Raw genomic sequence first — 16388 nt, forward strand, 5'->3', positions numbered from 1 at the left:
ACATCAATCAATAGCCTCGTAGTAAGTATATTAAGTTATAAATAAAATGTTATTTTTAACATAATATAAAAAGCATATTTGTCAAAATGTCAAATTTTTTGACGTGTTTTGAGGAGATTTAATAATTCCTGATGAGCTCATTGGTGAGCCCCATTTTACTTTTTTTATTATTTTTCCTAGAATGTAAGTTTGTCTATTTCATTAGTGCACTTACCTTCACTAGAATTTAGTGCACGAAATATTTATCGCACTATTTTAATGTGTTACATTACTGAGTGTTTAATTATTTGCATGAATTTTTTTTTATTCTCGTTAAATACACTTTATTTTTCTGTTTTAAAGCATATTCTCAGTTTCAAAAACTCCACCATGGCAAATCTGTGATTGTTAAGAACTAATTTATCTCTACCTAAAAGAAATATAAAATTTAAAGGTTTAAGTTCCATATTCTCCTATGTTTTTAGAGCTAAAATGATAGACATTAATAATTTTTTTAAAACTAAGTTATTTTGTGAAAGATTCTGCATTCCTATGTTGAAATATTTGTAAAGTACAGTTGATTATTTTCCGAAACCATTCATTTCAATAGGATTTGAAATGCTCTTGGATAAAATTATGACTAGGATATATCGTCGCTTTGAAACTAAACCGTGGTAATTCAAAAAAGCAAGTTTTTCAGGAGAGCGATTTCAAACTTTCCGCGCTAATGCTAACCGCGGCAATGCGATGACGATTTATCTGCTCTCTAAATTAACTTTATGGAACTATAAAGATAACAGGTTGTTTTTCTAAAAAGGTAACTTTTTTTAAACAAAATGTCCCAAAATCTCATTTTTCGACTTTTTTAAGATACAACGGTTTAGTTCAAAGCGACGATATAAGAAAGACTTTTTAGAAAAAATGGAATCTCCTAGTTATTTAAAAAGTAGCAAATGAATTAAAAACAATAACATTTAATTGGTTTTCAGGCATTCTTGATATCTTAAAAATGGCCTCTTTAAAAATACTTATCAAAACATAAGAAAATGTAACGAATTCAATCACAATATGATCTTTTTTATTTTATATAATGTCCTAGAAATTGTTAACCCGACTATAAGCACAATTATCGGTTAATATTTGATTTTTAATTTGATAATAATATTGCATCCTTTTTCCATTTAATTTTTTACTTGGTTCTGAATTTACATAATATAAAACAGGTTCAATTAAGACGAAATATAAAATGGGAATTAACATTATTTTTTTTAAAAAATAAAACGAAATATTACTGTTGAAACTCATGTTATGTGTAATTTCTCGGATTAAAAATACTTCTTTTATTAAGAGTCATTACAGTTTTCATAAATTTGTTATTTTTTATCGAATTTATGTTTAAGTTGTATTTTTAAGGCAAAAAGGAAAATATATTAAACGTATTTTACTTACTAATTTAGAATAAAATAAATGTGTAAAGAGAAATGCAAATTTTCATTGATACTATCCTGTTTCGGAGATCTGCGAAAATCTTTTTACAGCAACATCTATATCCGTATATTAAATATCTAATTCCACATTACCATTTGTACATAAAACTACAATTCATTAAGCACGATTGGTATCAACTATAAGTTAGCAATTTTTGCGGAATAATAAATTTTTATTCTGAAATTTAAAGGTTTGTATGAAAGGTTATATGGGTGTCTTCGTAAATTTGTATTTACAAAGAAGCAGCTTAATAACTCTCTTCTCAGTTTGAGAAACAAATAGAACTATTAATGAATGGCAGCAAGAAAAAGTAGGTTACAGCAGAATTTGAAGCCTGTTCGACACTTCATAGCAGTCAGCGGAAGAACAATATTGAAGGGCAAGGTGCAAATTAAAAAAATAAAAAGCATGTTATCAGGGCCTTCTTTGTGGGGTGTTGTCTTTCTGCCAAATGCTCTGAGGGGTTGAGATAATGGGTTCAATATCATTGTACTGTTTTTTTTCTTCATTTTTTTATTATCTGTTCTGCTTAAAGGCCATTAAACACACAAGTCTGTATATGTATCTAAAACAAATTATATTTACTAACGCATCCATGGTTAAGCTTTGATTCGAACCCACTTCCTCTATTTCAAACAGCGCTTGGCGGATGAACCAACCTGCTGTAAAAGAATAAAAATAAAAAAATAGATAAATAAAAGAAAAATAAATAATAGTATTCCAATTATTTATTTGTATTTGTGTATTGTTTCACATACATTATGAACCCTAGTCAAGTTAAAGAATGGATTGCTCAAATTAGAGAAAGACATTACAAACATGCATCTAATGTAATGTGGAGATAGAGGGTTCGTGTCCCAGTAAATGTCGTTTGTGACGTCCTTCTCAATCCAGGCAAGACATAAGCCGACTAGACTTGACAAGGGCATAAGCCGAGCCTTGTAATGAGTACGCAATCCTGGTAACAAATTATAAATATACATAAATAGCTGCATCCAGGGTTGCACTTTGTGTTAGATTGCGAACACTTATACTACTATAGCACTATACACTTACTATAATCGAGCACTTTATGTTAAAACAGTATATCGAGGACGGAAACCACACACACACTCTGGTATTTCGAAGGATTATTAAAGTGGTCACCGAACCGTTTAATGAGCGAAGAAGTCTGCAAGTCTGTATAACAATAAATGAAAATAAATAATTGAATACTTTAAGTTTATAATGGGATTCGAACCCATCTCTACGCTTTCATTTCAGGATTCTGGAACAGATCTATGGCGTAATAATTAAGGTACTGATTTAGTTTAGCCTTGTCCGGGCATTCATACATTTATATGCGCATGTTTTCTTGCAGTCATAATTTTTTCAAATGTTAGTACATAGAGAAAGAAACTATAAACCGACATTTAATAAATGTAACAATCGTTAACTAAACGAATTTATTCAACTTCTGTGCCTTCTCAAACTCTACTAGTGTTATTTTTGTTAAAATTCATCAAAATTCCAGCAATTTAAGCGTTTCAACACAAATACAGTTCCTCCAGGGAGTGAAAATACTCCTCAATTACTTCAGTGCCTTAGTGAGGAATTAAAAAAAAATAGAGATTACTAATTTATAGAAAATAGACAGTTTTGAACTAAACGTTCTTTTTTAAATAATTTATTGTAAATTTTACGAACCTTCTTAAATTTTAGCAAAATTTTTTAAAAAAAATGGGATTTAAATAATGTTTTAAATTAATGATACTTTAAATTAAACAGTATCCTTTTCTTATTATTTTTATATAACAAACACTTTTTGTCAATAGTTTTGATCTTGTCCTAATCTTAGTCACAAGGAGTCAAGTTTCACCTCACCCAATCCCCCTTATGACAAGACCCGCTACATAAAAATATACCAACAGTTTAGAAATAAAATTCCTCCTACAGATCATTTTCTAAATTTTGCTTTTAAACTTTCGAAATATCTATTTTAATCTACTTTCTAAGTCAAACAACAATAATGGGAAGGTGAGTACTTATTCCAATAAATATGAAGAAAGAATTATAAAATAGGATTATGTAATAATATTTAATCCATAACTGAATGCCTCTGTTGACCTACGAGAAAGTATAAGGGATAAGAGCTGGAGTGAGGCAGATATTAAGGCAGTGCCAGATAAGCCTCGCCGAGATGCAGCAGCCACCTTTAGACTCCTAACAGGTCATGATTGTCTAGGAGAACACCTACATCGTATAGGTATTTATGATCACCCTCAGTGTCAACTGTGTGGTTTTGGAAAACCAATGAATAGAGAGCACCTCCATGGCTGTAGGAGGCTCCACGGACTTGAATCGGAGACCGCAAGATATTGGCATGGGAGGGAGCTTTTGGGAAAATGACTTCGGTCTTTTGTTATTTTCTATTTTTATTGTTCCTCTGTGTTATTGTTTGTATTCCCTGCCATTGAAAATTTAAAAAAAAATAATATTTAATCTGCGGAGATCGAAATGCGTATGTCACACTTCTTGGTATCTCCTCTCCTCCTGCCCAGTAGAATGCCGAAGTCAAGCATCACAATCAGCGGGTGGGTAATCATTTTGATCAACTTGAAAAGGGAGAGAGGGTGTGCTGTATCCGGTTTCATTAAACTATTCTATCATAAAGGGCTCGACTTCACGTACAGGTAGGTCATTAGGCTACCAAAGCGGGGAAGTCATCCCCTATGATAAAGATCAAAATTGTGATAGCATGTCTTCGAATCATCCTCGAGGATGTTTGCCTAATCGTCACCAATGGTCCATTGTGCTAACCGTGATGGTTATGGGATTAAAACTCTCGCCTCTCAATAAGATGATCGGGGTTCGAATCCTGGCGATAGCTGGTTTATACTAATTCCGCTCCCAGCTCACATCGACCACATTGCTGATGTAAAATATACTCTGAGTTAAGCGGATCATGGATCCGTTTAACACCGGATCTCGCCTTGCCATCAGGCTAACAGTGGGAGGTTTTCCTGGTTTTCCTCTCCATGTAAAGCAAATAAGGGTTAGTTCCATCAAAAAGTCCACCACGAAGTTTAGTTTCTCCCAATACTTGATCCAAGAGTTCTTTTGTCTTCTGGATAGGCCTCAAAATTACAAGGCAATGGAGTTGAAGACTGGTATACCTAAACTCAAAACTGGAACTATCGTTCAGCAACGGTTATAAAATAAAATAAAATCCATTCTGCATCTTTAGAGCAAAGTAATTCATCAAAATCTGCTAAGCCATTCCGCATATTTACGAGAGAAAAAAATTCTCATTTTATTGCGAAAACACAAATAAAATTCCAACTTAATTTGCTTTTTTTCTGAAAAAGAAAAGAAAACGCTTAAGTATTAAACTAGGTATCCATTTCTCACTTCTTACACTTTCGCTAACAAATCTAATTCCCTCCTTGGCATTGAAAAACCCATACGTCAATCGCATGGAGCTTCAATTCCCAATAAAAATGAGGCAGTTTCATCTGAAACTGAGACATATGAATTCTTCATGCACCTAATCATATGAACTCTTCATGCATCTTCAAGCACCTTTTCGCACTTCTTTTATGAAAATTCAAAAGATGCAAAAGATAATAGGTGGATACAGATTGGTTAGTTTTATAGACGAATGCTGCATGAAGCTAAGGAAAAAAAGTTTCAATTTATTTATATATTGGAGAAAGTTATTTTAATTTTTAAATACATAAAAAGTTTCTATAATTGACAGACTCTGTAAACAATGTTTAACTTGAGGGAAGTATCATACTTTTGATTATCATTTTAGATTTAAGATAAAAGTTATTGCCACTGGCACTAATTTCTCAGAAAATTATTATCAACATTGCTTCATATAGTCATAACACAAACATTAAATGATACACTCTGTTATTTTATGTAATACTCGAGAAATGATTAAAGAGCATTTCAAATATAGAAATATTATTGATGCGGTAATTATGCTTCAAGTTATTTTACACCAAAATTTAAGATTTATTTTTTACATCCTTTCATTCAGTTTAACAAAAATTCTTACGTCACGGTGAGTTAGTAAATCTGAATACAGCTCGAAATGCACGTTTACGAAAATGGACATAACTCGAAATGCGTGTTTTCAAAAATGAACATAATTCGAAATGCATGGTTACGAAAATAGACATAACTCGAAATGCGTGTTTTCGAAAATGGACTTAACTCGAAATGCATGGTTGCGAAATTGAACCCAACTCGAAATGCGTGCTTACAAAACTGATCACAGCTCAAAATGCATGTTTACGAAGCTCTAGCTGTGTCCACTTTCGTAAAAACGCATTTTGAGCCGAGTCCATTTTCATAAACATGCATTTTGAGCCTTCTCCAGATCTCATCGACAATTAGCAAGGGAATTACGTATTCTCATGTCCGTAAATGAGTAATATGTTCCTGATCTTTCATATGCATCTGATTGTTTTTTGTATAACCCCAAAGGTTAATCTGTATGTTTTAATCTTTTATTAAAAACCAAATAAGTTGTCGTTTATGTTTTTATTTGGGGAATAAAAAGTATTTATTTCAGGCTTCAAACACTGTAAATTTTCAAAGTATTAAGGTTTTTATCATGTCACACGAAACTGCAGGAGTGCTTACAATCAACTTGACAATCGGCAATCTCGGTCCAATTTTAAATACAATGGGTGAATACCAGAAAAAAAGTAAAATTATTGAGGCTAAACAATTGAATGGCACAAAATGGTATTTAACACTGCACCGATATCATTCATCACCTCCAGGTTGTTTTTCGTGTTTTCTATGCAGGCAGAATGACGACGACAAATCTGAAAATATATCAGTAACATATAAATTAGAACTGATTGATATGATGGATGGGACAATTTTAAAATCAGTCGTAAAGGAAAATATCACTTTTTCAAAAGTATCCAGCAGTGAAGTTAGCAGTTTTCTTGATAGTAATTCCTGGGAAATGTATCGGGAAAATTATGGTTTTTCGACAATCCGGACAGTTACTGTCCGCTGCCACATAACTGACGCAAGCTACAAAAAACAAGCAATGACGATGGAAATTCCAACTGTAATCCATACACAGTGGAAAATAAATATTTTTGGTCCAGAAATCTGGTCAAAGAAAGTAAAAGTTCCATTTCATGAATCTACTCAAATAGATATTATTATGTGCGCTTCCGATGAAAGAATCAACATAAAAATTGAAAAAGTGGATTCGTTACAACCTTATGAAATTAATATATCAATATTGAGTGATGGAAATCGTAAAATAGATTGTGAATTGCCAAAAAAACCCGTCGAAAACCAAAAATTTGACACTTGGATTGAAAAAAGTCAGCTTGTGGACAAATCACGTTTTCACTTACCGTATTCGTTCATTCTGGTGTGTACCATCATAACTTCTGATGGAAATTTGGATTCAAGAGCTGAGAATTGGACGCAGGAAAATTCTTTTCCATGTTTAATGGTTTCCCCTTTACCTCTGCAAGAGGATCTCAAAGAAATGCTATTGAACGATAAGCATAGCGACGTTAAATTGAAGACACATGACAAAATCATACCGGCTCACAAATGCTTGCTGTCAGCCCGATCTCCCGTGTTCTCCACAATGTTCGATAAAGATATGCTGGAAACTCAGACTGGCGTTGTTGATATTCCTGATGTGGAAAGTGAAACTCTGCTATCATTTTTAGAGTTTCTGTACACTGATATGATCACCAACACTGATTATGAGAAATTGTTGAGACTGATGATGGTGGCTGATAAATATCAAGTGGATTACTTGAAAAAACGATGCTCATTAATACTGATGTCCAAACTGTCTTTGGAGAACGTCTGTGAAGTGGTTTCTGTTTCTGATGTGGTCAATCAGCCGAATTTGAAATTGTGTGCAATTAATTTCATAAAAGAAAACAAAAAGAAGATTGTTTCCTCCCCTGCTTGGTCAGAGTGGGTGGAAAAGAACTTGAAATTGGCAGTTGAAGTTTTGTCGAAGTTGATTGATGTTTGAACCGAAACGCAATGCAAATTTCACTAAAGTAAGTCATTTTTTAATGGTACAGAAATTTAAGTTAATATTTATATAACCTATCTAATAATTAAATTATTGTAATTATAGCTTATAAGCTTACCCTCAAAACGTAACTTCTTTTTTCTTTTAATTGTCAATTTCATTAATTTTATAACGTTTAGAAAACAGTTTATAGAAGGTGTTTTGGTTAGTGTTAGGTTTTGCAAATCTGCTTTTCTTGTTTTACTACAAATTAATACCACTGCATCTTCTTTTCAGATAATTTTCTGTAATGTTATTAATGTATTGCTTTTCTTATTGACTTCGCTGTATTAGATTTGACAAAGCACGTTTTATAAGGGCGCTTTTTATATATTAATAGAAATATTAAAAATATTTCCTTATTCCTAACAATCAAGCTTTTTCTCAATCATAAGTTTGCACAAAAATTATTAGCATACAAAGATTTATACCTGAAGTTATTCTGCAATGGGGAGGTTACATTTTTTTTCATCATTAAAAAAATCACACTTTCACAAATACCACTCAAACGTTTAGAATGAAATATTCTAATATTGATTGATCTTTCTCGTGTTTTTTAATATCAGTAAACCAATTTTCATCGAAATGACCTTTGATTGCAAACCCTAAGAGTGAAATTATTTGTTCACAGATACAACGCAAATTTTCGGAGTAGAATGCTCTAATGTTGAAAGTGACCCCACCTCCATGCTTCAAAATATCTGAGAACCATATTTCATTGAAATGGTATATTAAGTGTTAGCTCTAATAAAAATTCGTTTTCACACCACTCGAAATGTTCGTAATAAAATGCTCTAATGTTAAAATTGGCCTTGCTCATGCTTCAAAATATCAGTGAATCAATCTTCATTCACTGATAATTTGAATAATTGAACACACCAGAAACAGATAAACAATCAATTTTTAACTCATGCATGTTTGAAAGTTATGCTCTTTTAAATTGAATGATATTACAGTGTTAAACCATGACCCCATTTAAATTTTCTGCAACCAAATATGGTGCTTCGTAAAACCACATTTTCATATTTAGGTTTTTCCTTTTTATAGTGTAGATAAACCTGAATTGAAATCGAGCTCAACTGAGCACCTTATTAATGAATATGGCTTTACAAACGGACTGTGTCTGGTCACATAATTCAAACGCGTCACGATTAATTATTTCTCTATAGTAAACTAGACCGAAAGCGTTACAACCGGACCTGATCCAAATATTGTCTGAAGACGTAAACAGACTGTGCTGAAAAATGTTAGTATCTTCTTTAGAAGATGAAGCTAATTAAAACCTTAAGAGGGAACTTGAGGGCCGAGCTTAATCTTTTAAGGTAATAACATCGTATTGTAGTTCTATATATTATGGCTCAACGTTAAACTTGTATTTTCTAGTATGGATGAAATAACCCAGGGATTCTCTAAAGATATTCCGCGGAAAAATCAGTTTGTTAGTTTTTTTTCCATTTTCTTTTTAAACTTTTAAAATTTGCTTTGATACCTGTAATAAGTTTATATCTGACCAATAAGCGTTTATTTATTTAAAAAAATATTTGGGTTAGTTTATTGAAATTAAGTAAAATGTCAATAAAAAAGAAATGACAAATTTTAGAATAGACATACATATTTTTCCATTAACAATATACAGAATAAATTGCTGAAAAAATATGTATTTGCAAATGATAACATCAGTATTTCTCACCCAATATTAAAATTTTAAAAAAAAAATCGAAAGTCAAAAATCCAAAAGTCAAAAGAAAGTTTTTTTCCTTGATTAGCATTCACCCAGTTTATAACAGTTTTCAGACCGTAATTCAGCTTAATTTACTCAATTTGATTCATGCATGCGCCAAATACTACTAGTCTTTCCTTCTGCCAAAGAAAAAGTTTTCTTAGCTAAAAAAAAATTTAAACTACTAAACTAAGCGTTTTATCATAGTTCAAAAACATTAATCTACAGCTTTTCTGCAATGAAGCTTTATTCAATGAAAATCAGTGGAAAAAAAGATTTAAAAAGAAACCACAAAATCTTGTAATTCTTAATATGAGATTTCACATGAGGATAAAAAAACGTTAATAATAGAGAATTACAGCACAAAAACCATAAATACTTTTGTTCACTTGATAAATAGTAATAAATTCCAGATTTTGAACATGAGGAGTTTTTGAAAGTTTATTTATTTATATTAAATGATTCAAAGTATTTATTTTATGTTATATGTCGCTGAAGGAATGGTTTCGTTAACGAAATGTGTTAACAATAGTCAGTTACTTCAATTAAGGCTTTTAGGAAAAATCGAAAGTTATCGATTCAGTTGTTAATTTCATCAATTTTGATTGCAAAACTGTTGAAAAAAGATTCTCATACACTTTATGTTACGAATGACAGAAAGAGCTTTTCTGTTTACCTGGTGTGCTAACAGTAGTCAGTTACTACGATTAAGGACTTTAGAAGAAATCAAAAAATATCGGTTCAGTTTTAATTTCTATAATAATAGCTTTTTAAAAGAAAATCTCCAATTGTGTTTCGTGGGACTGAAGGAGTGTTACATACGATTCCATGGGTTTTTAAAAGAAAATCCCCATTTAATGTGTGTTTTGTGAAAGCAAACAAAAAAGAAATAATGTCTTAACTTGTTTGGTCAGAATGGATGGAAAAGAATACGAAATTGGCAAATGAAATTTTATCGAAAATGATGATTGATTAAACTAAACAACAACGTGGAAACAAACGTTTCTTTTAAAAAAAACTGAAACTGAATTTGTTTATTCTTTTTTATGTAAACAAAGTGCAATTTTTATTTCTATTCGAAGACTATTCGATTTCAGTTTTTTATTTCTATACGAGGTGTTAAGAAAAGTGCGATCTTCTCTTTACTGGATAGTAACAACAGAACAAGAGAATTTATCATAATGGCACACGAAAATCTCTTAAACCATTCAATTTCAGTTAAAAAAATTAATTTTTATTTTAAAAAATGTTAATTTTTATTTTTTTTTGTTGAAATTATTGATCTGCAGGCCTTCTTTTCTTAACTTAACGTGATCTACACAGTAGAAAATTAGAATTCAGAACAATACTTTAAACAGGCAAAGTAACGCCAAGAAGTAGAAATGGTGAAAAAAGCAGGAAAACACATTTTTATCACTTCTACACATGGCTCTGACAGCAAAGGTAATTAAGAAATAATAGTGCTTTGATTGCTAAATAATGCTTTATTTCTCTTTGACTTGAACAAGGAAGTCAAAATCACCCTGTACTAAAATATTTTTTTTAAAATACTACTTTATATTTTTTTATATTTTACTGCACAAATGCAATTTCAATTCTTATTAAATTATACAGGGTGTCCTTAGTGCACGCCTACTGTATATTTTTGTATATTTTTATGTGTTTTTAGTGCTATTATAAATGTTATACGTTTTATATATTTTTACAATGTATGCCAAAAATGAAACCAAGAATATCGGCGTATAAGGGGTCAAAATTAATTTTGGACAAAAAAAGAGAAGAGTGAACAATATTAATTAAAAATATTGTTTTGTGAGTGACGTAGATTGAAGTAGATGACGAAAATAGGATCATAATCACGAACTGTTTGTTGATGTTGTTTCTAGTGCTACTTGCCACAGGGGCAAGCCTGCTTGGTGAAACCGAGAAAATTTAAGGCAGAGAGTGCGTTTCTTGTATTTCAGTGGCGCCATCTATGGCCAAGAATTTCATTTCTGCCATACCATACGTCACACCTGTGCATAAGGTGGATCCATTCATACATCCATTCATTCATCCACAGATCGTAATGTCAATCTAAATCAGAGAACAATCGATCCAGTACCCCCCAGAGATATTGATTTGTTATGGGAACATGAAGGACTTTGCGACTCCACAGAATTTTTACGTGCATCAGTCACCAATTACACGGGAATTACTTCGGCCTGCGGGATTCGAACCCATCAACTATCGGACATGGGTCCAGCGCCCTACCGGCCAGCTGTTCCAGCCTACAAACTGTTTGTAAAAGCATGAAATCTCTTATGGTTATTGGAGGAAACAGAGAGGAGTTAAAAAGGTGATTATTAGATACACCTCAAGATTCCTCAAGCAAACAAACTGTTTGTAAAAAACACGAAATTACCTTTTCAACTCCTCTCTGTTTCCCCCACTAAACATATGAGATTTTTTTCATTTTTTTTTACGAAAAATCTGTGTGCCTAATGAATCTTGAAGTGTTTCTAATAATCACCTTTCCAACTCCCCTCTGTTTCCCCCTATAATAATATGAGATTTCGTGTTTTTACAAAAAATTTGCTTGCTGATCAATCTTGAGGTAATCGCTTTTTCAAACAGTGACTTACACAGACTTAGGTGCTCCCCGCTGCAAGATTTACAAATATGTCCTATTTTTGACTAGACACAAAATTTTCAAAAATTTAATACGAGACAAGAACACTATGAACTGACTTTCGAAAATTTATAATTATTCATTTTTTATTAATTTATATATTATAAATTATTTTAATATTAGTTAATAAGGAACTAATACCTGCGATGGAAAGGTACCAAAGAAGGAAAAGTAGTAAAATGGATCATTGTATAGCACTTTATGACTTACCACATTGAGAGAAAATTTATCTTAATAATACTAGAAAATAGCAAATAACTTCAATAATAATTATATTCAAAGCTTAGTTGAGAGTAATTTTTATTGGTAAAGTAATTTAAAAAGTAGCTCATTATAGAAGAAAATATTGAAATTCATATGGTAGAGTCGACAACATTTTTGAGACTAAATATACCCAATTATTTAGACATGTTGCCGGCAAGTGTTTTAATTTAGCGTTAACATCAGTTTTTTAGACTCCGTTCTTTTTATTAGCCAACTCAGTAATATATATTCGCATGAAATTAAATTCATTCAAATAATTATAATTTTTAATTATTTTAATTAATTCAACTTAATGGTCTAAACTTAAATCAACTTATCAATCAGTTTAATAGTCAACTTAATATATTTGTATGAAATTAAATTCTTTTAAACGTTAAAATTCATTCAAAAGTGAAGAAAACCAAACATGAATTTCAAAATAACGCCACTGTTTTCAACTCTTTTTCACTCGGTAAACAAGTGTGATTCCATGTTTTTAGTTATTACGAATAACTTAGGGTATACGATATGTCAATTAGAGATGGGTTTGTACTCCTTATTTCAAAGTACGTAGTATTCGAAACGAATACATCTTAAAAAACATTTTATAATAATTCATTTTGTATCATAGTATATTTAGCTCAACTACTAAAAAACTATGAAGTTTTTACTTTGTGATTTTTCTATACCTGATACTAAAAGTGTGAGAAGTTTTTATAATAAGTTTTTTTTGTACCTAAATGTTCCAGTGTCACTTTGTAACTGATGCCAAAAAATGGATACTTACCCATTTCTAATCTTAAAATTATAAAAGAGTTAATTCATTTAAGAAATCTTGTCTTTTTCAGAGAAAGATTCCTGAAATTATACGAAAAAGCTGGCTTGGCACAGATTGTAAAATTGGCACTATTTCTGTAATATTGAAATTTTTACTTATGTATTTTTCAAAATGTCCGATAAAAATATACTTTTTGTGTAATTTGTACTTTTACAACAGAAAAAAATTTTGATTTTTCTTCTTATGTCTATTTCAAAATATTAAGCAACGAAGTTATATTTTTATTGAGCTAATTTAATGTAATTTTTATGTTCTGCTTGGTGTTTTTTCGATTTACCTCTTTCTGCAACCTAAACAGCAATTCTTTGTATTGTACACACTAACGCGTGCAAATGTACGTTAAATAATTTTTGGTCCCGCAGTGGACAGATCGTAAAGACACGGCTTCCAGTAGAACACCGAAATGTACCATCACTGGCTGCTGTCAATGAGCTGGTGGGTGACCACTTTGATCAGCCTGCGTAGGGACCGAGGGTGCGCGGTATCAGTCCTCGTTAAGCTGTTCTGCAGTAAAGTGTTCGACTTCGCGTGCATTTTGGATGGCTACAATAGCAGGGGAGCCACCCCCTCTTCAGAGGATTGAAATTGTGATGGTATGTCTTCAGATTATCCTCTAGAATCGTTCCCAGACCGTCGCCAATAGTCCATTGTGCAGCTCTAGTGTGGTGTAAATGAAGTATCTAAAAGAATTTTACTTTTTTAATGTAACTCAGATTTGTGCAGCATGCAGATTTATATGTTCATCATAAAGTACGTTATATAAGCCCTAGTAAAATTGTTAAACAGATTTCATGAGTTAGTAAAGGATATGAAAACGATGCATCCAGGTTTACGGTGGTATTTGAAAATTCTACCTTCATTCTATAAAGCTCTATAAGAAGTGGAAGCATTACTATTTCAAGTATTTATTTATTCCTTATAATACATATGTGATTGCATGGTCATTACAACACATGATTTGTTAAGTAGAAGAACTGATAACACAAGTTAGAGAAGGACGATACAAAGATGCAATCATTGGAGAGTAAAAGTAACGGGTTCAAACCCCACCATAAACTTGAATGTATCTTTGCGGTATTCTTCTCTATCTTGTGCTACCAGGATTTTCAATTTGTCAAGTACTTATAAGCCAAAATTTGAGGCCACAAGATTGATGTGTATGCAACAAGAAATGAGTAAATCTAAATTGATGCATACAGGCTTGCAACGGGATTCTAACCCGCTACCTCCATGCTTCCGTCTAAGGGCGCTTTTTCATTACACGACACGATAACGACAAAACGGATCCGATTGTCGGCGAACGACATAGGGTCAAGTAAAATACATGGTCAGCAACGGAGCGCTTTTTCACTCACCGATACGATAACGATTATGTCGTATCCGACAAGGCGATATCGTTTGTCGGAATCAAATGTCGGTTAGGCAAGCAAATTTCTCCTCAAATCGTGGCGATTTTATTAGTTGTTGTGTATCTTTCCTGTTTTATCTCCTCTTTTGATATCATTATTTTATTCTTTTAATCAATTTTAATCTTTTATTAGATCATGTCAAATGTAAAATTTGAAAATAAAAGTTTTATATAATGTATTCTCATGTCTGGTTATAAATTTTTAATTTTATGATGTAGCATTTTTTACATTATAATGAGGTTGAAAGACTTAAACGATCACAAAAGTTTTATTGAAAATTTTTATAAATTCATTATATGCTTTAATGAAGAAATAGTATTTTTATAATAGTAATGGTTTGACAAGATGGCAAATAAAGACCCTTGTGTATTTCAAACAGAACTCTATCTAACCACTGGTTTTTGCTTGATTGAATAATAAAAAGTCTGTTCCCTGATTCAACTGAAACATTTTTTTGAAACATGATAGAGCGGCTTCATAAGATAAAATTGATAAAACTCATTTAAAAAATCCTCTAAAAAGATTATTCTAAATTGAACTAATATTTTAATTCGATTAAAAAAAACTTTAATACTTTAAAACATTTAAAGAATTTAAGTAATGTTAAGTGATTATAGACATAAATTAGCGAGCAGACGCCAACTCAAAAGCGATGTAAAAATTATTCCTCATTAACATCACTCTTGTTCTTGGTTTCTCTTATTCGGACGTAATTAAAAAATTTATTTGGGACTTTTTGTAGCTTATGGAGAAGCACATAAAAATCTCATTCAACATATCTTGCCTCATTTATTTTGTGGGTACTTCAGCACCCACGAAATAAATGTTTCAGAAGTTGTGCTAATGCGCCAATAAAGAGCAATCCTGTTATTCGCACACAGCAACCCCGTTTTCGCATGCTGTTATCTTTCGGACTCCTTTTTGCCTTGTTTGATGATTTCTGACGCCATTTTTTAGTGCTACGAAAATGCATCTTTGGGATTTTCCAAAAACAGAACCAGATGTAATTTTATTTTTTCAGTTAAGAAATATTTTACCCAAAAAGAACGAAAATGTACCAATACCCATGACATGAAACTTTATTTTGGTAAACGTATGTTTTGGAAATGAAATTTAAGACAGTCTGATCAGCAAATGGGGCTTAGATGGTAGCACAATTTATTCCGACAGTTGGAAAGGTTATCAAACAAGGAGAATAGAAGGATTCCTACTTGCTAAGGTTTATCATAAATACAAATACCTTAGCAAGTAGGTATTTGTATACATTTTATTAATCCTGATACAGGAGTTCATAATACACAAACAGTTGAGAAAATAAGGGGCTGTGCTAAATGGTGGAACAAAATACATAGGGGGACAGCGAGACATCATTTGGAATCTTATTTATCAGAGTTCATATCGTCACTTTGAAACTAAACCATGGTAATTCAAAAAAGTAAGTTTTTCAGGAGTGCGATTTCTAACTTTTCAGGAACTTCCTCCGCAGGTTGACTCAAAGCTATGGCGACTATTACAAAATAGTTTACTTTAAAGAAAACCCTGTTTCTTTACATTTTTCAACGAAACAGGGCAGATTCTTGTAGCATTTCTAATTTTGTGGTAATTTCGAAATAAGTTAAGGTACTTTGAGTTGCAACACTTTTCTCTAAAACTTTTATTAAATGTGGAGAGTTTTTTAAAAAAATACAACGATATTCTTCAAAATATCCTCCCGAATATTACATATTTCACTTCAAATTTTGACATACAACAGTGTAGGGATCGCTCTCCAGAAAAACTTGCTTTTTTAAGTTACCACGGTTTAGTTTCAAAGCGACGTTATCTCCTCCAAGGTTTTGTTGCAATTGTCACACTTCTGCACTATTCCCTAAAACTAAGATGGCGAATCGCGCCAATGCGATTACGATTTATCTACTCTCTAAATTAATTTTATGGAACTATGAAGATAACACGTTGTTTCTCTAAAAGGGTGATTTTTT

General features: G+C 31.7%; 1 protein-coding gene across 1 annotated transcript; it reads left to right on the top strand.

Annotated features, from left to right (window-relative positions):
• Window positions 1-5973: 5973 nt before the first annotated feature.
• Window positions 5974-13181, top strand: LOC107436339 (uncharacterized). Its single transcript, XM_016048017.3, has 2 exons — window positions 5974-7514; window positions 13011-13181. The coding sequence occupies exon 1, from the start codon at window positions 6074-6076 to the stop codon at window positions 7484-7486; it is 1413 nt and encodes a 470-aa protein (XP_015903503.2). The 5' UTR covers window positions 5974-6073; the 3' UTR covers window positions 7487-7514; window positions 13011-13181.
• Window positions 13182-16388: the final 3207 nt, after the last annotated feature.

The sequence above is a fragment of the Parasteatoda tepidariorum genome, chromosome 2 (assembly GCF_043381705.1).
Source record: "Parasteatoda tepidariorum isolate YZ-2023 chromosome 2, CAS_Ptep_4.0, whole genome shotgun sequence".
NCBI lineage: Eukaryota > Metazoa > Arthropoda > Arachnida > Araneae > Theridiidae > Parasteatoda > Parasteatoda tepidariorum.